At 46.0% G+C, this 27877-nt stretch overlaps 1 protein-coding gene across 12 annotated transcripts in view; it reads right to left on the bottom strand.

Moving 5' to 3' along the window:
- Positions 1-27877, bottom strand: part of ERICH6B (glutamate rich 6B) — a 119886-nt gene that overhangs the window by 24989 nt on the left and 67020 nt on the right. For 8 of the 12 annotated variants that reach the window (XM_045013282.1, XM_045013291.1, XM_045013267.1 and 5 more), the window contains 6 exons: positions 25178-25603; positions 16291-16348; positions 11702-11847; positions 9503-9583; positions 3747-3845; positions 1403-1459 (listed from right to left, as the gene is read on the bottom strand). In XM_045013282.1, the coding sequence (XP_044869217.1) occupies positions 1403-1459; positions 3747-3845; positions 9503-9583; positions 11702-11847; positions 16291-16348; positions 25178-25544 (808 nt within the window). In that variant the 5' untranslated portion in view covers positions 25545-25603. Of the gene's footprint in view, positions 1-1402; positions 1460-3746; positions 3846-9502; positions 9584-11701; positions 11848-16290; positions 16349-25177; positions 25604-25696; positions 25833-26568; positions 26674-27877 lie in introns of those variants that run through there. The other 4 variants (XM_045013310.1, XM_045013318.1, XM_045013301.1 and 1 more) reach the window with 4 other exon arrangements.

The raw sequence follows: 27877 nt of genomic DNA on the forward strand, positions 1-27877 counted from the left end.
GGTTGCAGAGGGGTGAGCTGGAGAGGGGAAGGGCCAGGAGAAGTGTGTGGTGCCATTTAAAGAAACTGGGGAAGTCCAGGGCCAGAAAACTCTACGACAAGAGGCAGTGCAATTGGTACCTAGTGTTTTCCACAATTTAGATTTCTAGCAAACTGGTGGTTGCTGCTTTAATTATCTCAGCAAACACCTCCCGCCGGTGAGTACCTTATTGTAATATGGGTACACTGAATAATACATATTTACTGTGAAGAAAGGAAGGTGTTATTGAGTGGGAAGAATTTGGCAGCTCTGAATACTGAGCAGCAGTTTCTGCAGAGCAGTAGGATTCATACCGGTAATCAAGCCCATTAGCATTAAAAGGAACTGTCTAAATGTCAAGCCAGGTCCGATAAATAAGCCACTAACTCATTTAGAAATGGTTCAGAATGGCAAATTAAAAGTTTTGCTGCTAATTATGTTTCTTATTTTGGAGTTCTGTCAGTTCTTGCTTTTTGCTTCCATTCTACTGAGATAATCATCTGCTGCCAAGATGTTCTGAAAACGGAGGCCAGGCAAACTTGGTCATAGAAAATAAGAACTTGTCTGAACCTCAGACCTCATTCACAAGCATTTGGAAGGGTCAAAAACTATGAGTGAGTACCCACTAGCCAGGTGTCCTTTAGTATCACCCCCACCCCCAACCCCCATGCTGGACATCAGCCTGCGACCTCTTGTCTGGACCCAGAGACTCATTCCATTTCCTGCCCATCAAAGCCCCCCTTTTCCATCCCAGCCTCTGGCCTTCACCTGGGCCTTTGTGGATCTAGATACTAGATCCACCAGAGGTCTCAGCAGATCTGAAAATCCCTGTTGGGCCCAGCCTGGCTGCTGTTTTCATCTCCTGCGGGATCAAGAGCCTTCCATAATCAGAAGTACCCCTGGAATATATTGCACTGCCCACTGCTGACCTGTCCTCAAACCACCCCCTCCCAGCTGTCAACACTTTCTGTCTCCCTCACAATGAAAAGCATCCTGAGCCCCCAGATTACCCAACCCCCTGTGTATCCTCCAGCCCTGCCACAATGAGCCCCCTCCCACTGAGGGCCTGATCTTGCAAAGTGCTCAGTGCCTCCTGCAAAGTGCTGGGGCCCCCAACTCTTGTTGACCTCAAGAGGAGTTGAGGAGTCTCAGTTCCTTGCAAGAGGCACTCAGCTGTTTACAGGATGTGGCCCTTACTTTTCCTGTGTCTTTCAGCCATATTAGAAAGCAGTTATTTGGGCTCTGTAACTAGTCAGGGTTGGGACATCTCTACAGAAAAGCAATAATGAAGAACTCCAAGTTGTTATGCCTGATTTGGTCTCTTAACTGTGTAGAGAGGACAGTTGTCTCACAGTAGCCCAAATGGCCACATATCCTGGCATACCTTCATCATCTGACTTCCTGTCTTCTCCTCCTGCTGCATCACTTTCAGCTCTCACAACTACAGATAAAGAACAAGAATGGCGTGTTTTAGTGGCTAACCTGCTTGGGCAATGGTAGTCGCCTGACCTACATGTCATATGGCCAGATTCAGGAGTGGTTTAAGTGTTAGACTTGTGGAGACTGAACTGAGACATAGGAAATGTCACAGTGGAACTGGCTATTGGTTCAGTCAGTCAGGTACTTTGCCTCTGATAGTGACATAGAACTGATACTCCTGGTGAAGGCAAACCCATTCCTTCTCTTTTATGCACCTGGTCAATCATACAATACCATACGATAGCATGGGAGAAACTAATTTTTGACACCCCCTCAGATGGTAATCATCGTATGCACTGACGCATAAAGATTGATAGCCTGTGTAATTTGCAACCTAGCTAGTGCAATTGCAGATGTTAATCCTATATACATAAATTCCAGCCAAGCAAAAGTGGGGACTCTGTGGTGAGAGAGAGGAAAAAATTAAGCAAGGTTTCTACAGAGCTTCCTCCATAAAATGTTGGAGTCCAATGCCTTCCATTTTTGAAGACTTTAACATATTTCAGTTATTAAAGTATATGGAGTCTGGGGGATGGTGGTGGTGGAAGAGAGGCTATGCAGGGATGGGTTTGTCTGGAATTCTGTCCTATAATAGTTTGCCACTGTCAAAGTACATTCTGTTAAAGTACCAAGAAAGGCTGCACATCAAAACCCCAGGGCCTAGATTCACGCAGGTGTTTCCTACCTGACAACCACAGAGCTACATATAGAAACCAGCATCAGCACAATACAGAACAAAAGCAAGAAAACCCACACAGGGAAGCAGGCTGATACCTCATGCCTTCCTCCTGTCTTGCTCTGCTAGGGACAGATGTCATCCTGATCTACAGATATAAAAATATACTCCTATTTGGCTTTATGTAACATTTTGGTGCCAAACTTTCTATGAAACAATGAGAAAAATTAACTTGCTATGCCTATCTGCCTCATTCTTTGCTTTCTTACGTTTGCTTTGCTAGCTGCCTGTTTCTTTTCTCCTCAATTTTACCTCTAATTAATTTCCTCCCTTTCAAGTCTTTCCCAACTTCTGACCTTTCCCCCCTTTCCCTTACTCTCTTTTCATTCTCCTTTCCTTCTTCCCCTCATGCCCTATGCCTCCTCCTCCCTCCCCACATAGTCTTTCCTTCCCACTGTTTTTCTTTCATCCCTCCTTCTCTCAGATTTATTGTCCACTCTCTGACTCCCCCACATTCTCCTTTTCAGTTTTCTCCTCCCCGCCCAGTCCAAGCTTTTTCTCACCTCTCATGGCGACTGCAGATTTCTACCCCTCCAATAGGGCCCCTGCACCCTCCCATGGGATGGGAATATGGGAACCACTGGTGAAGTTGGGGAGGGAGGCCACATGTTGCTAAGTGTTTCGTGGTGAGATTGGGGCAGGGCATGGTAGGCTGCCTCCTTCAAACATTCAGACAGGATCAGGGGAGGTGGCATGACCCAGTGCCCAGATGGAAGCCACAGTCTGAGACTGTGAATGGACAGCAGCTGTCCGTGGGCTGACCCTCTCAAGCAGACTGGAGAGGTGGTCCATGCTGTGCAGGGATGCAGTGCCTCTTGATGCTTCTCCCAGAGACAGGTCTTCCTGAAAGGTCTAATACATTTTGACTCTTGCTACTTTAGTTGCCTCAATAGCCTCCTGCAGCAGTGAGTTCCATAGGTTCCTAATACTTTCTAGTTAAAAGTATTTCATGTTATCCTTTTAATTCCATCGAGCATCCCAGGTGGCTGTATTGTGGGAAAGGCCTGGGAATACGGAGGCTGGTGGGACAGGTACAGATGGGAGCTGAGGGAAGCTGAAAGATGACTGCGTGGTTAGAAGGGAAAGGGCAAAATGTTACATCATCAAATGGGCAAGCCCAAAGTAACACCTACCTCATTCAAATCCCCACCCATGAGTCAGAACCCTACTGCCAAGGTGCCAACCCCCCTCTCACTTTGGTTGCTGCCCTGGACAATATTCCTGGACAGGGTGATTTATCCCCCATTACTACGGAGCGTTAGCCAGCTCTCCTCTATAGCAACAAAGCTGGGATTTTCAAAGGAGACTAGTTCAACGGGCGTTAAAAACCCCACTTAAATTTACAGTGACCAGGATTATTCATAGATTCCCAGGCCAGTCCGACCTCCTGTATAACACAGGCCATAGAACTTCCCCAACATAGTTTCTTTTGAACTAGAGCCTCTCTTTTAGAAAAAGATCCAATCTTGATTTAAAAATTTCCAGTGATGGAGTCTCCACAAGCGCACCCTACCTTCATCTTTGGATTTTGTTTGGTTAGTTTCTTCACTTCCTTCTTCAGACTCTTGTGTCTCAATTTCTTCACCTATGTCAGTAAAGAGTACCACAACGCCTGAAACATAAAAGCAGAGTTTGTGTTACGAGTTGGTGCACTGGCTGTGCTGAACTAGATGAGGCGAATCCTTAACCAGAGCCATGTAGTGTGTGGCCAGAACTCTTGTCCCACATAGAAACATTATATTGGAATAGGATGATGATCCATCTAGTTTGGTTTCCCAGCCCTGAAAATGTTTTAATTGGGTGCTTCAGGGGAAGGAGAAAATCCCCAACTTTGTACCTGGGTAACATAGGCTCGGGAACTAGGGGCATGGCAGATGCTGCAGGCAGCATCCCCAGGTTTCACAGTGAAAAGTTTGCTGGGGCTCAGAACGGAGCTGGCGTTATTTCGCAATTCTTGAGAATCCTGGAGCTGTGCTGCACCTGTGTGGTGTGAGTGGGAATCATGCTTTTTCACACTGCTTTTGAACACACATCATTTACAGTTTCGTTAGCTGGCTTTCTGCACCCCCCAGCACCACTGCCTGGGTAACCATGAATCATTAGGTACCATGGGTGGAAGTTACTTCCCAATCCCAGCTGGGGATCATTTATGTCCCTAAGCATAAAAATGGATAACGTAACTTTGTTAGTATAAAATCGGATTGTGACCCAGGCACCTGTTGGTACCAACTGTTAGAGAACACAGACGGTGTATAGAGTTTTACAGGGATCACCTGGGTTGGACAGATGCATATTAATTCATCAAAGTTTGGCGTGTAAGGTCTCTACTGAGAGCCAGTTGCTCATAATTGGTTGCCATAAATGATTGGTTTGGTTGCCATAATCATTGCAAAATGTACGTACAGATAATATTTAGGGAGTTCTATTTCTATACTAAACGTTATGTTCTTAAGGCAGGTAACCAGGCAGTGACATGTCTCAGACAGTCCTTTTGAGGAAGTGGGTAACAGACGCTTATCTCCCTGTCTGGCCATTGTGTATTGTGCTCATAACAATGTAGGCCTATTTGCATATTGAGCCAGACGCTGATTAAGAGATTGGGAAACCTACAAGTAAGGAGTATACAGGAAAAAAACAACCTGCAGGGGGCAAGTCCTGCTTATGAAATAGGACAATGGATTGTTCTGATATATCGGGGGCTGCTAATAGACACCCTGGATCTTGACTCACGAATGGACGATCACAGCCAAGTCTGGCTGAAAACGCTAGAAGAACTTTGGGTGAGTCTTGCCCTATAAGACATGAGAGCATCTAGTTAATTAAGTCTAGGTTTTAGATTGTGTGTGATGATTTTATTTGATACGTGATCCTTTGTTTCCAGTACTTTTCCTTGCTGCCCTTGAATTGCTATGCTTTGTTAAATAAGCTCACCCTGGTTTTTACCATACACGTGCCTATGGGATGTGGGATAAGCAGAGTGGTGATCTGAGGTGAAGCTGATAAGCTGGGATGTACTGCTTATTTGGAAGCAGTAAATCTGTGAATACTGTAAATGTCTGTCCAGTGGACCAGGGGCTGGGCACTCCGGGAGACGCTCAGAGTGCTCGGGAGTTGGGGGTGTGCCTATCGCTAACCTGCAGAGAGCAGGGCATGCATAGGCCTGGAGGGGTGTGATTGCATTGCCCATGGCTAGTGGGGTTGGCGAGCTGAGTCATGGCAGGGACAGACAAGGGCCCCGGGTCACAACCTTGGTACACCCAGGAAGTGTCACACTGATACTATCTTGCTAGATGATAGGCCCTGGAACGCCCCATGGCAGTGAGTTTGGCTGTCAGCCTGACCACACTCTTTTGTCCAGCATTCCACAGAGCTGGAAAGACACGATTCCAAACAGAGGCCAATAGGGATGGCGCAAAAGTACTAAAACCCCCCCTGTCCTTCTGCTTTGTTACTTATCAAAACTGGCGTCATGCCTTGGAGGTGGAAGAGTCAGCAGGCGGGGCAGTTTGGGTCCTACTTGCTTGTGAAAGCAAGAGGTCTATTAGAATTAAAGGGCAGAAATCATAAAGTGGTTGGTTCTAATCCCTTTATAGTCACAATTGTCCATAACTTACGGACGGTCTAGGGGTTAGGGTGATTCAGGACACCTAGGGTCAACTTCCTCCTCTGCCACAGACTTCCTGTGTGAACTTGGGCAAGTCACTTAGTCTGTGTGTGCCTCAGTTCCTCATCTTCAAAAGTCCTTCTCTACCTCCCAAGGGTGCTGCGAGGACAAATACATTAAAGAGTGAGAGGTGCTCAGATATGCTGGTCATGTGGGCCAGGCAAGCACCTGCTGTAGGAATAAGACTGAACTGCCCTCTATGAAGAGTTACAGGAATTCATTATGGCCTGTCGATCAGCTAATAAGAACATTCCTTCCCTCTACAGAGGTTCCCTTTTTTCAATCTGGCACTTAACTCTGGGGGGCTCCGGGACACACAATATTATGGGCCAAATGTTCAAAGATAGGCACCTAAGCTGAGCTCATTATATACAGATATACATTTGTATACGGCATCTGGTTCTTGTGCATGTGGTCACCCATTTTGCAGGCACACCTGTTTCACGGGCACCTATTTTTGAACATCTGCCTACGATCTACGAACCAGGGACTCTCTGTTGTATAATTTATTTACCCGGGAAAGCTGCAGTGTCTGGGAATTTACTGTCATTTTCCCTCTTGGGTAAATTTGGTCATTACCTGACCTTCTCAGGTTTCAGCTCAGCCAGACGTTATGGACTTGATGCAGGAACCACTTAGTGGCCTGTGTTTTGCAGGAGGTCACACTAGATGATCATAGTGGTCCCTTCTGGCCTTAAAAAAAATAATCTATGAAACAGTGTCCCACAGCGAGAGCACAGTTGAGCTGGGTTTATAATTTAGGAATCCTCTGGCTTTTAGTCCTGGACCTCCCCAACCCCTAGCCCATCCAACACTCTGTCACATGCTTTACCTCCTGATGTGTTATTGATTAAAATTTCTGATGCCCTAAGAGATTAACAAATATCAGTGTTTAAAAAATTTAATCTGGAACAAAGAATGATTAAAGAGTTTATTTTATTAAGAATCACCAGTTTATATTTCTGGACATTTTAGTTCTAAGCTCACAGGTTTTTTTATACTTACCTCACAGAATGTTTTCCATGCTATCCAAATTCACTGGTATGCTCCAGTGCTTTACACCATGCTAGAAAGGCAAAGCATAATAAACCCAGCTTCATCGGCTGGTTACACTGAGTTTGTAGCGTTAGGGTGATGCAAAGCAGCTGGATCCTGCTGGTGAATCCATCCCCAAAAGCTGACATTTCTGTGTTAACTTGGCCTCATCATACGTTATGTGCATCGCCATAGCAAGTAGGGCCTCGGTCCTGGACGAGGATCCCATTGTGCTAGGCACCGTACAAAGAGTTAAGTGTTAGCTGAGCCACTTGGTAATAGTGACTGTAACATCCCTATGCACAGGAAAGCACCAAAGCAGCTCACCACGGTAGCATTTAATGTCAGAAAGGGGAACTACACAAAAATGAGGAAGTTAGTTAAACAGAAATTAAAAGGTACAGCGCCAAAAAGTGAAATCCCTGCAAGCTGCATGGAAACCTGTTAAAGACACCATCATAGAGGCTCAATTTAAATGTATACCCCAAATTTAAAAAAAGAATTAAAGCACCTAAAAAGTGCCACCGTGGCTAAACAACAAAGTAAAAGAAGCAGAGAGGTAAAAAAGCATCCTTAAAAAGTGGAAGTTAAATTATAGTGAGGAAAGTAGAAAAGAGCATAAACTCGGGCAAGTTATGTATAAAAATATAATTAGGTGGGCTACATAAGAATTTGAAGAACAGCCAAAGACTCAAAAAGTAACAGAATTTTTTTTTTAAGTACATCAGAAGCAGGAAGCCTGCCAAACAACCAGTGCGGCCACTGGACCATCGAGATGCTAAAGGAGCACTCAAGGAAGATAAGGCCATTGTGGAGAAACTAAATGCATTCTTTGTATTGGTCTTTATGGCTGAGGAGGTGAGGGAGAGTCCCAAACCTGAGCCATTCTTTTTAGGTGACAAATGTGACGAACTGTCCCAAAACTGGGTGTGTGGGCAATGAAATGGCAGATGAAATTCGATATTGATAAATGCAAAGTAATGCACATTGGAAAACATAATCTCAGCTACAGGATACATATAAAATGATGGGGTCTAAATTAGTTGTTACCACTCAAGAAAAAGATCTTGCAGTAATTGTGGATAGTTCTCTGAAAACATCCACTCAATGTGCAGCGGCAGTCAGAAAGGCTAACAGAATGTTGGGAATCATTAGGAAAGGGATAGGTAATGAGACAGGAAATATCATATTGCCTCTACATAAATCCATGGTAAGCCCACATCTTGAATACTCACTTTTTGCCCCATCTCAAGAAAGATATATTGGAATTGGAAAAAGTACAGAAAGGGGCAAGAAAAATAATTAGGGGTATGGAACAGCCTCCATATGAGGAGAGCTGAATAAGATTGGGACTTTTCAGCTTGGAAAAGAGACGACTAAGGGGGATATGAAAGAGGTCTAGAAAATCATGACTGGTGTGGAGAAAGTAAATAAGAAAGTGTTATTTATTCCTTCTCATAACACAAGAACTAGGGGTCACCAAATGAAATTATTGGGCAGCAGGTTTAAAACAAAAGGTTCACACAACACAAAGTCAACCTGTGGAACTCTTTGCCAGAGGATGTTGTGAAGGCCAAGACTATATTAGTGTTAAAAAAAGAACTAGATAAGTTCATGGAGGATATGTCCATCAATGGCTATTAGCCAGGATGGGCAGGGATGCAAAACCATGCTCTGAAGTGTCCCTAACCTCTGTTTGCCAGAAGCTGGGTATGGGCGACATGGATCACTTGATGATTACCTGCTCTGTTTATTCCCTCTGGGGCACCTGGCATTGGCCACTCTCAGAAGACAGGATACTGGGTCTGACCCAGTATGACCGTTCTTAAGTGGTAGTGTCTATCCCTGGTTTATTATTGAAGGTAGGCCTTACTACATTGCTGCTTATGTTGTTAAATGTATACAATAAATACACTGGATATGCAATATGGCCACGTTAATATTGCTGTAGCTACCTGTCCTTTTGGATTTCCGGAGCCTCACTTAAATCACTGGGCTGGGCTCTGGGGGAAGAAGGGGGTTTGGGTGTATTGGCTGCGGGGGGGGGCGTGGCTGGGCTCTGTGGAGAGGGGTTTTGCGTGTCTGACCCCCCATCTGGGCTCTGGGGAGGTGGGAAGGACACAGAAAAACAGGAACTGGGTTGTCATAGGGGTTTCTTTAACACACTACTCCTGGGGGATTTTTTTGTGTGTGTCTGTATTGTTACAGACATACTTGCTGACAGGTATTTTGAAATAAATTCCCAAAATAATTAAAACTGGTGTGATTATGTAGTGTTATTTTGACAAATAAAATTTGCAGAATTTTAAAATATTGTGTACAGAATTTTTAATTGTTTGGAACAGAATGCTCCCAGGAGTACTTTAGACACCTAAATCCCAGGAAAATCAGTGGGAGTTAGGTGCTTAAATGCCTTTGAGGGTCTGATCCTTAGAGCCTAATTCTGATACTTACTCCTGTTCAGTAGCATTTTACTCTCTCTGTGATCACATTGGCTTTACTGTGGCTATTTGTGGAGTAAGACATAACATAAGAAAATGTATCGGAATCTGACCCTTAGCACTCCTCACCTTGACTTGGTATGGACTCAGGACTGTCCTTGCCATCCGCATCTTCTCTGCTCCTCTTCTCCTCTCTGATTACTGATATAGCTTAAAGATCATGTTTTAGTTATGAAGTAAGCTTAGGAAGTAGGAGGGAAATTAAATTTACTGCTTCTGTGACTAGAGATATGAAATAAATCTCAGATTCAATGATAGATCAATAACACCAAGATTGGTTTTAAATTATTAATAAACTATGAGAAATGAGCATAATAATTCTATGAATCCCAGTTCTGAGGTCCTGTACATTTTCAAAGCACAACCTGCACATCTTTTGGCAAAAGCTACCGTTAATAAGTTAATGTCCTTTGTTTTGCCTGCTAAGCATTTAATAGATTCAGAGGTGGGCTGTGATAGGTTGGCAGTAATGCATTTTCTGTCATATAGCCATGAAAATACTACACCATCCGCTCCCAGTGGCATGACAGACAACCTCGCTCAGCTGGGGCCCAATGCAGTCTGAATTTTTTCCCCAGGCTCTGCAACAGAAGAGGGAATGTCCTCCTTTGAGGGGGGCCATTCCGCTCAAAGGCAGATACATAGGGCCTGATTATGCTCTCTCACCAGTGTCCCAGAGTAACTGCACTGAAACTACTGGAGTTACACTAGTGTAAGAGGACAAGCAAGCCTTAAAGGTGATTTTACACCATCACAGAGACCTATCCTGTTCCTAGGCATCCAGGAGAAACCACCTCCTTCTGCAAGACAACAGTGGGGCCATTTTTGAACCAGCTGACTGAGAGTCCATTATGGTCAGGGCCGGCTCCAGGCACCAGCGCAGCAAGCTGGTGCTTTGGGCGGCCCGTGGAATTGCTGAGAGGGACCCGGCAATTCGGCGGGTCCCTCTCGGATGGAAGGACCTGCCGCCGAATTGCCACCGATCGCAATCTTGGCTGTTTTGTTTTTTTCCCTCCGCTTGGGGCAGCAAAAACCCTGATTATGGTAGAAGTTTTAAGGCACTCACACATGAAGTGAACTTTCCCAGCCAACAACTCCATTATGAAGCAGGAGCTATCAGTGAGGGAAAAGGGGCCCATTAGCCTGAAGAGACCTGTAATGGTCATGGGGATAGGATGGGAATGTGAGCAGAAAGGAGCTCCCCATAACTAGACTGTTTCTAGGTGTGAGGTCTGCTGTAGGGTATGTCTACACTGGAATTAGACACCCATGGCTGGCCCATGCCAGCAGACTCGGGCTCCTGGGGCTGTGTAATTGCAGTGTAGATGTTCAGGCTCAGGCTGCAGCCTAGACGCTAGGTCCCTGTGAGCAGGAGGGTCCCAGAGCTCAGGCTCCAGCCCACGCCGGAACATCTACACTTCAATTAAACATCCCCTTAGCCCAAGCCCCGTGAGCCTGAGTCAGCTGGCCCGGGCCAGCCACAGGTTTTTAATTGCAGTGTAGACATATCCCAAGTGTCCTCATTGGTTTTGTCTGGGTTTCCACACACCCCTGCAGACTGGCCACATGAGGGAGCCATCAGCCAACAGAGGCAGTGAAACTGACAGCAGTCTGGCTAAGCACGTACTTGCCCCCAGGATCAGCTCCCACTAAGGCCTTTCTTCTGTTGCAAGCCTGCCTTCTGACTCCTGTGAGGTCTCTCAGGGAGCACTACTCAGTGCTGGGGCCTTGACCCATTGCAAATAGGCTCTCTGAACCTATGGGGATTTGACTTTATATGCAGGGGGTCATTATGACTCAAAGCACTGCTGCTACTGCTGCTGCTGCTGCTGCTGCTCAAAAGCAGTTCTCAAGTGTAACCCTGGCTCTGATTTAGCCTCAGATCTGAACTCTAGCCTATGTCTAATGCCAAGCTAGAGGTGGATCTGAGCACTGCTACCTAAGCCAATCTTTGCATAAAACCCTACTAAAATACAAGGCAAAACAAACCTGGCTGCAGAAAACCAGCTGTTCAAGAGTAGATGCATTGCACCGAATAACAGGAGGGCAACACACATTAGCAAATCAGGAATGAGAGACATTTATCCTCCTGTCAAAATGCTTCAAATGCATCAAAGTTCATGCTGAATAAAATTGTGCATTTTTTATACCTGATGCCACAAAGCCATTTTTGAAAGCAAACCGATGGTTTCGTTTTTCCAAAGTGCACTCTTTGGAAAGCAGAGTGTTTTGGACGTTAAATATGGTGCTGCTGTTTGATGAGCTCACCATTCTCAATGGATGCCAGGGATTTGTCTGAATAACTCCATTCTGTCTGGGTCCCCAAATCCTCAACCTCACATCTTCTGTGAGTGGCGGAAGATCCATCAGCAGACTTTCTGCAAAGAGGCCACAGCAGACTGGCTTTTACGTTACTACGAGTGACCAGAGCGGAAAAAGCATCAGAAATGTTCATTGAAGTAATGCACAAGCCAAATTTTTCAGAAATGACAAGTGATTACAGCAGGGGCGGTGCCAGCCTCTTCTCAGTGGCGGGGCTGAGGTGGGCTAGACAGAAAATTTGGGGGAGGGGGGAAGGGCTGCACTATATATCTTGTGGGCACATGCCACCTTGCCTTCTGCAGTTCTGCACTGCTGCTGCTGGTGGTGCTGCTGTCACAGCTGGGCTCCCAGCCAGCAGCTGCCGCTCTCCAGCTGCCCAGCTCTGAAGGCAGCACCGCCGCCAGCAGCAGCAACATAAGGATGGCAATACCATACCAGGACACCCTTACTTCTGCATAATGTTTGGCCTTTGCACGGGGAGGGGTGGCTACTGGGAGGCCAAGGCAAAGTTTGGGGTGGCTATTACCTGTGCAAGCCACCCCGTTTCGCCACTGCTGGATTTTGGGTGCCTCCAACTTGAGACACCTTAAAGAGCCCTGATTTTCAATGTGTGTGTGTGTGGGGAGGGGCTGCACTTTCTGAAAGCCAGACCCCTTTAAGGTGTCTCAAGGTGGGCACACACAATCACCAGTCACTTTGGACTCACAAAGGGAACAGATCTGTTGCATAAGAGGCAGCTGTCTTCACACAGAATTTTTCAGAAGAAAGCCACACTTTAAAATGAATGAAAACATGGGGGCAACTATCAGCCTCAGGCACCCAAAAATATTAGTGAGGATCCAGTGTATAAGAGCAAGCCTCCAGCCTTGTCACTTTCATTACTGCTGTTCCCTGGGGATTTCTAACCTAAGCATGACTGGCATGTGCTCATCAAGCCAAACCTCAGTTTGGAGTGATGCTCTGCTTATTTCATCTTCTAACCATGCAGCTCAGCTCCACTTCTCAGTGTAGCATTCACTCTGCATTGTGTGTGCGCCACAGTCTGACACAGGGGCTGAGTGTATTGGTGAGGAGAAGGAGGTGGGTCTCTTGGACCTCAGTATGATTAGCAACCAATGAGGTTTGAGGGATTAGCCTGTCATATTCTGCACTTTCTTTTCACCTACAATTGACTGGCAAGCGGCGAAATCATTTTGAACTAGCGTTGACGAGCTGACATGGTTCCCGTCCAGCCATCTCTACCTGACATCCCTGTGAGATAGACAGTTAATTTAGTTTGCCTGCTAAATGGTCATTTAAAGGTGTTCAAGGCCTATATGAGTATCCTGCATAGGAGAAACAAGGCTGAGCAAAGTGCCACCAGGGACTGATTGAATGTGACCCCCAGAAAGCCAGTGGATTTTTTCCCCATAGCATTAGTGATTCAGTGAGGCTGTTACACATCACTGCTTTCATATTAGGTGTCTTATGGTTAAGAATTTTAAAAGATTCTGGGCACTGTACACATTGAAATTTACATATTAACTGATGAAAACCCCACAGGAATGATCAATCTAAGTTACTTATATGGCCCCATTACTGTGGTATCTGAGTGCCTCACAATCTTTTACCATTTTTGCCCTCACAACACCCTGTGAGGTAGGGAAATGCTAGCATTCGCAGCTTATAGAGGAGACACAGAGGCACAGAGAAATGAAATAACATGCCCAGGGTCACACAAAGTCTGCTGCAGAGCAGGAAATTGCACCCAAGTCTTCTAAGTCCCAGGCTAGTGCCCTAATCACTGGCTTAGATCCTACCTCACCTAGGAGCCAGAATTACCCACCTCCAGGGAAGGAATAAAGCCCCCCCCCATGCTTTTCTACTTTCTAGGTTGCCAATAAGCTTTTTCTTGCATTTGCAGAGACCATTTGCTTATTCTTGTGATCTCCCATTAGTCCTCTTCAGAGTTGTGTAGCTAATCTCTCCTCATATCACAGTGAAGAATTTACCCATGTTGTGGAAAAATTGACCACACTGTTGCTAGCTTGGCTTGGGACACAGTTCGGGGCAAGGCATGCAGGGTCCCTGAAAATCCCCATCACCCAGGATGGATATGCGACACTCTAGCGCCCCACTATTCACCACTGTCATGTAATTAGGATATGTTTTGCACAAAGTATGTCTTGCGAGGAATCATTCTAAAAGGCTTTTATTTACTTACTTGTTATTTACTTATTCCCATAATATAAGAACTAGGGGCCACCAAATGAAATTAATGGGCAGCAGGTTTAAAACAAATACAAGGAAGTTCTTCTTCACGCAGTGCACAGTCAACCTGTGGAACTCCTTGCCTGAGGAGGTTGTGAAGGCTAGGACTATAACAGGGTTTAAAAGAGAACTAGTTAAATTCATGGAGGTTAAGTCCATTAATGGCTATTAGCCAGAATGGGTAAGGAATGGTGTCCCTAGCCTTTGTTTTTCAGAAGGTGGAGATGGATGGCAGGAGAGAGATCACTTGATTATTGCCTGTTAGGTTCACTCCCTCTGGGGTACCTGGCATTGGCCACTGTTGGTAGACAGGATACTGGGCTGGATGGACCTTTGGTATGACCCAGTATGGCCGTTCTTATGTCTTGATCTGCTAGACATTAATATCTTGTTGGATTATATGTGTTATCGTCATAGGTGAAGTTATGAAGTTTGGCTATGTATGAGCTCCTGAAACGTGTTGTGAGATTGAAAACACCCACAAACAGCCTTTCAAGTACAACAGTAAAAAGGCCAAACAATGTTAATGGCTTATTGAGGAACTGCACACAAGCACAAGGATTACCCCAGGAACTGTGTACAGTAGAAACCTCTCAGAGATAGCACTACAGAAAGGAGACTTTTTGACCCAGGGCACAGCAAAAGAGCTTTCCAGCAAGTGGGAAGAAGATATAAAAGAGGGAAAATGACATCATAGGGGGTCCTCACTCTCTGTGCAACAACACACCTGGAAACACCTGAGGGGCAAGGATTGAACTGTGGAAAATGATGGTCCCAACCTAGAAGGACCATTAGCCTGTGTATGAAAACCTGGGAAAGCCAAAGCAACTTGTGAGAATTTGTTAATTTATATCCTACCTATCTAGTGTGTTAAGCTCAGTTTGCGGTTTTTGTTTATTTACTAAGGTAATCTGCTTTGGTCTGTTGGCTATCCCTTATAATCACTTAAGATCTACCTCTTGTACTTAATAAACTTGTTTTTGTTTTAAACCCAGTTTGTGTAATTCAAAACTGGGGGATGGGGGGAAAACTGTGCATATCTCTCCACAGTGAGGGAGAGGGCGAATTTCAATGAGCTTACACTGTACAGTTCTCTGTGCAGCGTAGGACAATACAATTTTGGGTTTACTCTCCAGAGGGGGGAGTGCACTTGAGTGCTGAGCAATTCTTTAGCTGAGAGCCTTCCTATGCAATACTGATCTCAGTGTCTGTGTCTTTCTGCAGCTGGGTGTCTCCCTACCTGTGTGTGTGGGTTAGAAGAGGCTTGAGGGCCTGGCTTAGCAGGACAGGGTGAGGGAGCCCAGGCTGGTGGAACAGGTGGGCTCAGTGGTCCCCAATACATCAGATGGCTCCCCAGAAGTGTGTGTGGTGGGGGGGGGGCGCAACCCATCACAGTGTACTGTTTTCCCAACTTTTTCAGAATTTTTAAATGAATGATGCCTCAGTTCTTCCAAGTTGTAAATTACAATCTATGTTGATACCCCAGAAGGAGACATTTCACTGTGACTACATGTAGCAATACAATAAATGCTCTTTCTATAAACAGACTATTGTAGCTATTTTGACTAGTGTTACACACAGACCCTTAGGCGTACGGGCCCATCTTTTTACTATGGGAAAATATTGCTCAAATATTAATAGTTAAAGGAATAACATCAGTGGGCCACATTCACACTTAGTGACAAGTCAAGTACACCAGAGATTAATTTGGTCCAATTCATTCTGGGTCAAAATTGTACCTTCTTTTGCAACAGCCCTGTTATTTCCCCCTCTCGCTGAGATTAAATAGGTCTAACATTTATAGAGGCAGGCATAAAAAATGGACCAGATCCTCAGATCATGTAAATGAGCATAGCTCCACTGAAGTCAATGAAGTGAACAATGGAGCTGCGCTGATTTACTCCAGCAGAGGATCTGGCCCATTGTTTCACCCAAACTATATAAACATTTTGTCAAATAAAATCATATAAATACACACACAACATCCAGAGCTGCTGTGCAGAATGCATTTTCCTTTAAGAAACAAACAATCATATTGATGTCTGGACAGGTTGACAATGTTCTTTTTAATATAGCAAGCGATGCGGGCTATGAGACAATTACTTAGAAGTAACTTCCAGATTATTAATAGCACAGATACAGCAGATCCTGCCAGATTGTAGATGACGAAGACATACTGTACATCTCCAGTTGTTAGATGTTCACAGTACTAGCCTTGGTATTGTACAAATATACTGTAACCTAACTGAATTGTACTGAAAAATGTTACCAAATACTCTCCTTACTTTGACTCCTTCGACTTAGAACCAGCATGCGGAGTTGATAGAGAATCTGCCTGAAATTCTAAAGGGGAGGGGAGAGAAAAGTTTTCTTTAAACATATGTTTTGCCCTCTGGAACAATGGGGTTTTTCAGTATGAATTTTCTTGCTGTTCTGCTATTTTGTATTTCAGACAACACTTTGCCAGAGTTGCTGCCTTAATTGGAAGCTTTTTGTATTTTAATGATACAATAAATTGTATGGGGAAGAAAGCCATTAAAATTAGTTATAAAAAAAGCCCTTGGACTCTGAGGACAGAATTTTCAGAAAATGATAAGTTTTACAAGCAAATTCACTTTGCCTGCCTATTCAGTTATGATTATAACTGCCCGTATCATGTCATACTCTGCAGACTGTACTGTATGCTGTTCCGAAGGCTCCAAGCACTTTTTAAAGCGATAAAGCCGTGACAGTGTGCCATGTAAAGTACTCTACAAACCTAGCAATATGCCATGAATACACAGTTAGCAATGTTATGTAAATTCCAATAATACATACACACACACACAAACACCAACCTACAGCAATATGCCTTTTAAACTACCACTGCCAGCACGCCAAGTGAATTCCTTGCATACAGTATAAACCAATACATTTTGAAAACTTTTGTCCAAACCTCCCAAAGTGCCATGTAAAATTCTGTATATGGGGAGTTAAATTGGCTAAAGGTTGGCAGGAACCGCACATTTTGCCTGCTTATCAAAATAGTGGACTCTTGTGAATTTGTCACTCCACCTAATCATGCTTGTGCTTCTGCACAGGTAGTGTGCTCTCAGGGGCGTGCGTGTGTGTGTGTGTCACTAATCTGAAACTTCCTAGAATTGCACAATTCTTTCTAGCTGAAAACAATTGTTAGTGGCGCTGAGACTGAGAGTGTGCGTAACCCACACACCTCCTAGGTGTGGTGTTCTGTCCCATCTACTGGCACCAAGACCACTTAGAGAGAGAGAAAATGAGTCTGCTCTACAGCCTTAGCTAACAGCCAGTTGACTGTCAACGGCGTTACACGTGATATTGTGAGGAGCACAGAGAGACTAAGATTGAGTGTCCCCTGATGCTGCTCAGTGAGAGCTAGTGAGAGTATAAATAGCAGAGTAGCTACAGTAGCATGGGTAGCAGCAGTCGAGCCATGACTGAGCTGTGCCGAGTACAAACCACCTGAAACTGGGTGGGTACATGGCATGTCTAAGCCAGGCCTCTGCTTCTGCTACCCATGTTACCACAGCTACACTGGTACTTACACTCACGCTAGTTGGATGACAGCTACTGTGTATGCATACATGAGCAGAGAAATCAGCACGCTAGCTTGGAGCATAGATGTTGTCCAAGAATATGCCTACACTGCAAGCAAAAGGTGAGACTGTAGCATGGGTACACATGCCTGTGCTAGCGTTAACTTAGCTAGCATGGGTTACAATAGCAGTGTGGGCATGGTGACATGGGCTTCAGTATGGGCAAGCAACCCAGGTATGTGCCCAGGGTCCCTGGAGGACTTGTACTCAGGCTGCTATCCTGTGCTGAAACGGGGGCCACCATATCTGCACTGCTGTTGTTACCTAGGTGATCTAGATCTGGATATGCCTCCCTGTGCTACCATCCCATCTTTATCTGCACTACAGACACATCCTAAGAGCTGGTCTGCACTTGGGACTGCCTCTTACACCAGTGCAAACCCTTAGTGTAAACATGCTGCACCAGTGTAAGAGGTAGTTTGCACTGGTGTGGTTTACCCTGGTTCGCAACCAGGCAGGGCTGGATCCAAGTTTTTTGCCGCCCCAAGCAAAAAAATTTCCCGCACCCCCTCGACCCCACCCCAACTCCGCCCATCCCCACCCCATTCCAACCCCTTCCCCAAATCCCCGACCCACCTCCTCCCCCGGCCGCGCCACATTTCCCCTCCTACCCCTCCCTCCCAGGCTTTGCCCCCCCACCGGGTTACTTCCTGCGGCCCTCCCCATGCTCCCCACCGCTGCAGCTCACCTCTGCTCTGCCTGCTCCCCTGAGCGCGCCGCCGCTGCTCCGCTTCTCCCCCCTCCCTCCCAGGCTTGCCGCAAAACAGCTGATTCGCGCAGCAAGCCTGGGAGGGAGGGGGGAGAAGCAGAGCGGCGGCATGCTTGGGCGAGCAGGTGGCAGTGGAGCGGAGGTGAACTGGTGGGGGAGTGGTTCCTCTTTCCCCCCCAGGTTACTTCCAGCGGCCCTCCCCATGCCCCCCACCACTGCAGCTCACCTCCGCTTACGCCCGGCTCCCGGCTTTTTGCGCCCCAAGCAAAAAAAAAAAAGGGAGATGGAGTGCCGCCCCTTGGAAAGTGCTGCCCCAAGCACATGCTTGGAGCACTGGTGCCTAGAGCCGGCCCTGCAACCAGGGCAAGCTGCATCAAAGCAAGCCATTTTTCACACACGTGCAGCACATCTATACTAGGTGCTGCTGTAACCACTGGTCACTGTGTGTTACACATCCCCCTCTGTGTTACACATCCCCCTCTGTACTCACTCCACAGAGACTATGGGTCAGTTACAGCTTTCAGCTAGAGAGTCTGGCTCTTTAGCTCAAGCTGTAGACACTCTGCTTTAAAGATCCTTGGTTCAATTCCTGATGTTGACCAACGTGGTGGCCAAGGCCACCACACTAGCATCAGTGCAAAAATCTCAAGCATATGTGTGCTCTAAAACAAAAGAACTCAAATAGAGAGAAAGAAGACAGACACATTCAGAAATGAGTAGGAGATGGAAGAGAGATATGAGACTATCAGGGATTGGGGGAAGAAAGAGACACATGGACAGCAAGGGGACAGAGAGAGAGGTTTTTACACTAAGGTGATGGGAGGAGGTTGAGGATAAGAAAGGGAAGATGCAGAAGATACCTGAGGAGAAGAAAACACAAGAGAGAACTGCTGATAGTAACTGGACAGGTAGCTGAAAGAATCAAAACAAAGCTTCCTGTATGCCATGTTAATGCCCATGCTTCATGGGCCATTCACGCTGGGACCCCTTTATGCTGCTCTGACAGCATGAAGAAGCCTAAAAGTGGGTATCTGGTGCAAATGTATACCCACTTTTAGGCCCCTTTACACTTCTAGAGTTACTCTCATCCAATCAGGGAACAGAAACATACCACATGATCTCTGTATAGCATACCATGTGATCAACGTGTCCAATCAAATCTAACCACACCAGTTCAAATTTTGAATTCTCCCACAAATTACTCACAATCTACAGAGCAAGAATTATTTGTGACAATTATTTAACCGAACAATGTTAAAAACTGGAAAAACATTGAGAAACCTCTAGGTTGTTCAGCCAGCACATGAAGAGAATAAGGCAAAATTCCTCCTTTTTTTTGCTACAGATTATTTTACCAGCTTTCACAGTTTTTCCTGCTTTTTCCTTTCCTTTTGAGATTTTTCCCCACAGAAATATTTTATTTTTTTTCAAAAAGAAAAAATAAATCTAATGAACAATGAATAAAGAAGATAAAATTACATTTGGAATTTCCCTTTTTTGACAATTTTTGTAGTGAGAAGAGTCTGTATACATTTGTATTATTGACTGTGCTTTCTGGGTCCAAAACGAGGAGTTCCCAAAACCCATATTTGATTTTTTACCTACCATCCATCCATGTACCATTCTATGCCAAGGAAGCCATAGACAGAATATCATCTTTCTTGCATTTTAAATTGCAAGTCAAAAGTTTGTGATCCAACATTTTAGTTCCAAGCTTCCTTCATCAGAATGGCATTTGTTGAGGTTACTACATGCATTCAGTTCTAGTTAGCTGACAGCATTGTTTCAAATCTTTGACCTATTCCAGTGGGGGATTTACTTGCAAGGATGTGGCTCACATGAGTGCATGCTAAGAATATTTGATTTCATTGTGGAGAAGAGAGACTTTAAATGGCTTTTATGCATTTAGAAAATAAACCTAGTATCTGAGCAGAGATGACTATTGTAATTCTAAGGAAGTGGGAAAGGCATGCATTGAAAATATAGAGTTGAGGGGGAAACACCTATCCCCCCTACATCTCCAGAAGACACAATGCTGCAGCTTTAGCTCTGCAGGGAGAGGCAACTGCAAAAGCAGTGACTGTCCCTGCAGCGCCCAGCTGTTTGCCGCTGCCTCTCCCTGCTGTGTAGGGAGGGGGCCTTGCAGCATCATGTGATGGAGTGGGGCCAGCACACCCTGGCAAAAATCTAGGGGGGGATGACACACATGACCCCACATGCCTCGCATACACGTCGCCTCTGGCTTCTGCCCAGCAGTGAGTGTGGTCTTGGGGTTTCAGCTTTCAAACGTCTTAAGATTGTTGTATGTGGCTCAGAGAGTCTGTAAATTTGGCCACCGCTGGTATAAAGCCTTTGAAAATCATGGTTCCTACATGCTCAGTAGAGACCTCTTCAATTTTAGAAACTAAAAGCCAAAGTTTGTCCTCCTTGAGCATGCTCAAGGGTACGTCTACACTACGGGACTATTCCGAATTTGCATAAACCGGTTTTGTAAAACAGATTTTATAAAATCGAGTGCACGCGACCACACTAAGCACATTAATTCGGTGGTGTGCGTCCGCGGTCCGAGGCTAGCGTCGATTTCTGGAGCGTTGCACTGTGGGTAGCTATTCCCTAGCTATCCCATAGTTCCCGCAGCCTCCCCCGCCCCTTGCAATTTCTGGGTTGAGATCCCAGTGCCTGATGGGGCAAAAATCATTGTCGCGGGTGGTTCTGGGTAAATGTCGTCAGTCACTCCTTCCTCCGGGAAAGCAATGGCAGACAAGCATTTCGCGGCTTTTTTCCCTGGATTGCCCTGGCAGATGCCATAGCATGGCAATCATGGAGCCTGTTTTGCCTTTTGTGACTATCACCGTATGTGTGCTAGATGCCGCTGACAGAGGCGATTCGGCAGCGCTACACAGCAGCATGCATTTGCTTTTGCATGACAGCAGAGATGGTTACCAACCATACTGTACCATCTACCAATCCATAAATTGGTAAAAAGATGATCATGGTTACCAGTCCTTTTGCACTGCGCCATCTGTTGCTGTCATAAGTGCCCCTGGCTGCTCTTAGCCAGGGGCGCAAAAGCCAAAATTGGGAATGACTCCCTGAGTCAATCTCTCCTTTATGGTATCAAAAACCAGAATCAGTCCTGCCTAGAATATGGGCAAGTGTACTGGAGAACCACTGTATCATAGAACCAGAGAGCACAGCTGCTCTGTGTCAGATCCTGCAGGAATGATGAGCTGTATGCTATTCACAGGGGGTGCTCCTGCAACAACCCCACCTGTTGATTCCGTTCTTCCCACAGCCTTCCTGGGCTACCATAGCAGTGTCCCCCCACTTGTGTGATGAAGTAATAAAGAATGCAGGAATAAGACACAGTGACTTGTTAGTGAGAAATGAGTGGAAGGCAGCCTCCAGCTGCTATGATAGTCCAGACAGGACAGTAAGAAGTGTGGAGGAGAGGAGCCCAACATCCCTCTGCTAGTCCAGGGGCAATTGAATCTTTTCTTTACACATGAAGGGTGGGGTCTGATGAAGCTCAGCCCCCTGTTGCTATGATGAAGATGGTTATCAACCATACTGCACCATCTACCATGAAAAATTAGGTGCACTTGACATTGGGGGACCTGACAGATGCTAGTCGGCATGGTTACCAGTCCTTTTGCACTGCACCACGTGCCAAAAAGCTCATGATGATGAGGACGGGTACCAGTCGTTTTGCACCATCAGCCACCCATGGCAGGGGGGAGCAAGGATGTTGGTGTTGAGTGCTGCAGCATCGCGTCTATCTGCAGCATTCAGTAAAGATAGGGTGACATGTTAAATAGTCACGAGAGGATTTTTTCCCTTTTACTTCTGGGGTGGGTGGGGGGGGGGTGTACATTGCCGAGCTATGCCCTGAACTACCATGGACACTGTTTGTTTGACCCTAGAGGCACTTGGAGCTCAGCCAAGAATGCAAATGCTTTTCGGAGACTGCAGGAACTGTGGGATAGCTTGAGTCCTCCAGTCCATGAGCGTCCATTTGATTCTTTGGCTTTCCGTTACGCTTGTCACGCTGCAGTGCACTGAGTCCCTGCTATGGCATCTGTCTGGAGAATTTTTAAAAATGATTCTGAATTTCGTCTTCTATAACGGAGCGCTGATAGAACGGATTTGCCTGCCCTTACTGCGATCACATCTGCATGGTCCATGCTGGAGATCTTTTTTTTATTTTGATTTCGGACTGCATCGCCACCCGTGCTCCACGCTGGGCAAACAGGAAATATTCAAAAGTTCGCGGGGCTTTTCCTGTCTACCTGGCCACTGCATCCGAGTTCAGATTGCGGTCCAGAGCGGTCAGTGGTGCACTGTGGGATAGCACCCGGAGGCCAATACCGTCGATTTGCGGCCACACTAACCCTAATCCGATATGGCAATTCCGATACTAGCGCTACTCCTCTCGTTAGGGAGGAGTACAGAAACCGGTTTAAAGAGCCCTTTATATCGATATAAAGGGCCTCTTGGTGTGGACGGGTGCAGCGTTAAATCCTAAAACCGGTTTAAACGCGTAGTGTAGACCAGGCCCAAGCCTCTCACAGCTCCTAGTGTGAAGTCCCCACACATGCTCCAGCCCAGACTTCCCCCTAGTGGCCACTCTCAGCTGCTCTGGCTAGGAGGGGAGGATGAGCGGTCACTGGAACTCAGAACAGGGAGCCTGTCTCCTCTGAGTGCTCAATGACCTGTCTTGCTGGTATTCACACAGTGTGAAGGAGGAAGCCATCTGATTCTAAAGCAGAGGGGACAAAAGCTGGACTGGGGTGAAGGAAAGGAGAGATTTGTACAAGAAGTGAGTGAGACTGGAACTGGGGGCAGGAGAGAAACTGGGATTGGCTGGGCAAGGAGACTGGGGCTTGGATGAGCAGCCTGAGGAGTAAAGACTAGGACTGGCTAGTCGAGAATTGACTGGGATGAGGAGCCCAGGGTGGAGCAGGGACAAGAAAGGACAGAACACGGACAGGTTTGAAGGTGAAAGACAGAACAGAAAGAAAACACTGGGCCCATGAGAGAACACTGCCCTCCAGAGCCTGGAATTGAACCCACAGTTCTTAAGTCTCACCATTCCTCTGCTCCAAACAAAGAGCTCTATGCAGTGGAGCTGAAAGTTCCAACCCTGCTATTGACCAATGTGAGTGTTGAATTTATATTTTTCAATTGCTTAAAAAACAAAATCTAGAAAATTATATACCCCTTCTCCCAAACCTCTGTGTAAAGAACTTTATAAATATTGCAAAATCAAACTCTCAAAAATTACAAAATACCAGGATCAAGGTTGCCTCTGAAACCTTAATTCAGCATCCTTATGCATATGTATTATGACTCAGTCTTTAATTACACAATCACATACTACTTTTGCCACATTTTCTAACTTTTGAGTGCTTGACATTGCAATCTTAATCGTGTTCTTTTAACAGATTTTGTGTGTTTAATTAAATCGAAGTGTGGCTATTGATCACATGTGAGCAACTCATTGCATAATAAATTTGGAATTTTAATCCCATATCCACAAGATATTATTTCATGTGAACTAGTGCATTTATAGATCAGGACCTGGTTTTTCACTTACTCCCTGGTTTACACCAGTGGAACGCCAATGACTTCAATGGATTGGCTTCTGATTTACACTGGTACAAGGGAGTGGAGAATTGGGTATTTCTTACTACCAGTTTTAAAGACAATCATGTATAGCTAAGTGACTCCAGAATATTGGGGACTACAGTGAAATAAAAGGTGTTGAAAACAGCATGACACAGGTGATGAGGCAAAACCGTAGTGAGTATAAATAAACAAGATTTTTGTGACTTAAGAGGTACTTTAACAACCTCTTCTTCCCTCAGTTTTCTGCTTTGTACGATTGGCTGGATTGCCTGACTAGCAATAAAATACTGCTAAAGGCTGGATATAAAGCAAAAGAGTTGCAATCAAGCAGCTTTAGGATATCATCACCTGACATTGTCTTTTATTAATTTGCTGGTGGTTGCATGCAGCAGAATGACTTGTTAAGTTCCAGATGGGCATAAGCCACAAAATTCACATCTGGATTTCAAGCACCCTCAAAGTTCCAAGGTGTTGTTTTGGCCTCGCGGATGGATAGGATGGGATTTGCACCCAGCCTTGCCCTAACTCTGTTCCCATCATTGATAAAATTCCCACCGACTTCAGTGGGAGCATCTAGGCCAGAGTGCAGCACTATTGAAAATCTCTCCCAGAGGGTCTGTATTTGAAATTCAGATTTGGGTTCTGACCCCGCCATTGAAGATCAACACCCTTCTCTACCTAATATATCTGCTGCAAAATATCCATCTGTTTATGTAGCAACTGTGGGTCCATTTCCCAAAGCTGGATACCTAAAATGAGGTGCTTAAATCTGGATAAAGGTAATAATTGGAGATATACCAATCTCCTAGAACAAACCTTGAAAGGTCATTGAGTCCAGCCCCCTGCCTTCACTAGCAGGACCAATTTTTGCCCCAGATCCCTAAGTGGCCCCCTCAAGGATAGAACTCACAACCATGAGTTTAGCAGGCTCATGCTCAAACCACTGAGCTATCCCTCCCTCCTAATCTGGATGCAGGTGTCCATGGGTGGGATTTTCTAAAGCATTCAGCATTGACCTAACTCTGCTCCCACCAAAGTCAGTGGGAGTTTTACTGTTGTCTGCACCAGGAGCATTTAGATCAGCACTGAGCGTCTTTGAAAAGCCCTCCCCGAGTACCCATTTTAGGTACCCAAGTTTGATAATCATGTTCTCCTTGTCTGAACACATTTTAAAAGGACAAAAAGAAATCCCCCTGTCAGCCAAAATACCTGCCAATAAGCTGCCTTTGTGTGACATTTCTTCAGCCTTTTCCAAGTGAGTTTCCCTGGACCTTTTAGCCGGCTCTCTTGGAAGGAAGGAGATGGCACCTTCTGGATCTTTTTTATCTGGGACATACTCTCCGCTGACTTCCCCACTCCTCTCTCTCTCCAGCAAACAGAGATTACTCTGCTTAACGTACTCCTCCACAGATTGGTTACCAAGGACTCCTTTTGCAGTCAAATACTCTTTTTCTAGCTTTTGAACATTTTCTACAGTGAGGAGCAAAATAGCAGATTGGGAATCTGATGAAATACACCCAGAGGGAGACAGGGATGTTCTTGATTGGGGCTGGTTACTGCCAGCCCCTGACAGCTTGTGTCCTTTCGACATATCTGCAATGCATTAAGGAGATGAAAATCTTCAGCAACAGGCAAAGTCAATTCATCATTCTGGTAACAAAGAAAGAAAGAATAATCCCATTAGTCATTTGCTACTGCTGTACACATTGATTTATGTAGTTAAAATATTCACACGGAGATAACCTTATTAGATTGAAAATCACTCTCTTTTCAGGAGGGTCTGCTAGGGCTCCAATCCAACAAAGCACTTAAGCATGTCCTTAGTATTAAGCATATGCTTAAATCCCATGGAGGTCAGCAGGACTTTGTTAAGCGTGTACTTAAGTGTTTTGCTGAATTGGGCCCTGGGATAACTTAAAAAAGTGAAACACCAAAATACCTCAGAGAACTCCATATTCATAGGCCCAAACACACTAGAATCAAATACCTCGCCTCATAATACACAGTGTTACCGTGGTACCCACTAAAGATTGCACTGGCGATTTCATTATTAACTCGCTTTTCCAGGGGCTTTGTCATTGGCGACAAAACGCTGAATGGTTGAAACTTACCATATGAAGCCTGGATCCAAGTGCACTTTATATTCATTACCAGTGTCCAAACAAATTGTTTTAGGCATTTTATGCTATATGCTGGCAAAGAACACAAATATGCAGAGGAGTCTGTTTAACTGGCCCAGCTGGTGGTCCGTTTAACATGCCAATTAAGAGCTGACAAACAGGACAGCCCAAGAAAGACTTGAAATGAATACAGATATTAGCCTTTGACAATCCTGTATGGATTTGATATCTTTAGTTTTGTACAGCTCTTGGTGAAACATACACTAGTCAAGCAGAGCGACTTGCCCTGCTCTTTTGAATATCTGGCTGACAATATCTTCTTCCTCTGATCCACCCAATCCATTTTATGTAAAGAAAAAGGAAAAGGGGGGTGGGAGTGGACTAAAGATAGCTTGACGGCCCCCGTGCTTCACAAACCCATCTTGGATAATCATGCTTTGTTTTCCTCTACTCTAGTTGCTTACCAATATTGTCATTAACACTCATTTTACCTACATTAAACATCAGATCAACAGTTTGGAGACTCTCCTTTACCTTTTTAAAGATTGGAGGAACATTCAGCTTCTTCCAGTGATTGGAAAACTCACCTGATTACCATAGATTCCAAGGTCAGAAGGGACCATTGTGATCATCTAGTCAGACCTCACATATAACACAGGCCATAGAACTTCCCCAACATAATTCCTAGAGTAGATCTTTTAGTATAACATCCAATCCTAATTTTACAATTGTCAGTGATGGAGAATCCATCATGACCTAAGCTCCCTCTAAGCTGTGCGGCCGCGCAGCAGGCTATCAAGGGCCGCACTGGCACACAGTGGGGAGAGGCGCTTCTCCCCCAGCCCCAGGCTACTGCAGTGAGAGAGGGCTGGGGGGGATCCTTTCTCCCCACTGCAGTCCCGGGGCAGCCTGCACTCCAAACCCCTCATCCCCGACCTCACCCCAGAGCCTGCACCCCCAGCCAGAGCCCTCACCCCTCCCACCTCAACCCTCTGCCCTAGCCCTGAGCCCTCTCCCACACCCCAAACCCCTCATCCCTGACCCCACCCCAGGACCCACACCCCCAGCCAGAGCCCTCACCCCTCCCACCTCAACCCTCTGCCCTAGCCCTGAGCCCTCTCCCACACCCCAAACCCCTCATCCCTGACCCCACCCCAGGACCCCACACCCCCAGCCAGAGCCCTCACCCCTCCCACCTCAACCCTCTGCCCTAGCCCTGAGCCCTCTCCCACACCCCAAACCCCTCATCCCTGACCCCACCCCAGGACCCACACCCCCAGCCAGAGCCCTCACCCCTCCCACCTCAACCCTCTGCCCTAGCCCTGAGCCCTCTCCCACACCCCAAACCCCTCATCCCTGACCCCACCCCAGGACCCCACACCCCCAGCCAGAGCCCTCACCCCTCCCACCTCAACCCTCTGCCCTAGCCCTGAGCCCTCTCCCACATCCCAAACCCCTCATCCCCGACCTCACCCCAGAGCCCGCACCCCCAGCCAGAGCCCTCACCCCTCCCACCTCAACCCTCTGCCCTAGCCCTGAGCCCTCTCCCACATCCCAAACCCCTCATCCCTGACTCCACTCCAGGACCCACACCACCAGCCAGAGCCCTCACCCCTCCCACCTCAACCCTCTGCCCCAGCCCTGAGCCCCCTCTCACACTCCAAACCCCTTGGCCTCATCCCCACCACGCATCACCTCCATATTGGTGCACATAACAAAATCCATTCCGCACATGGATGTAAAAAATCAGAGGGAACATTGATCATGAGCCATGGCAAATTGTTCCAATGGTTAATTACCATCA

This window comes from Mauremys mutica, chromosome 1, assembly GCF_020497125.1.
Source record: "Mauremys mutica isolate MM-2020 ecotype Southern chromosome 1, ASM2049712v1, whole genome shotgun sequence".
Lineage (NCBI taxonomy): Eukaryota > Metazoa > Chordata > Testudines > Geoemydidae > Mauremys > Mauremys mutica.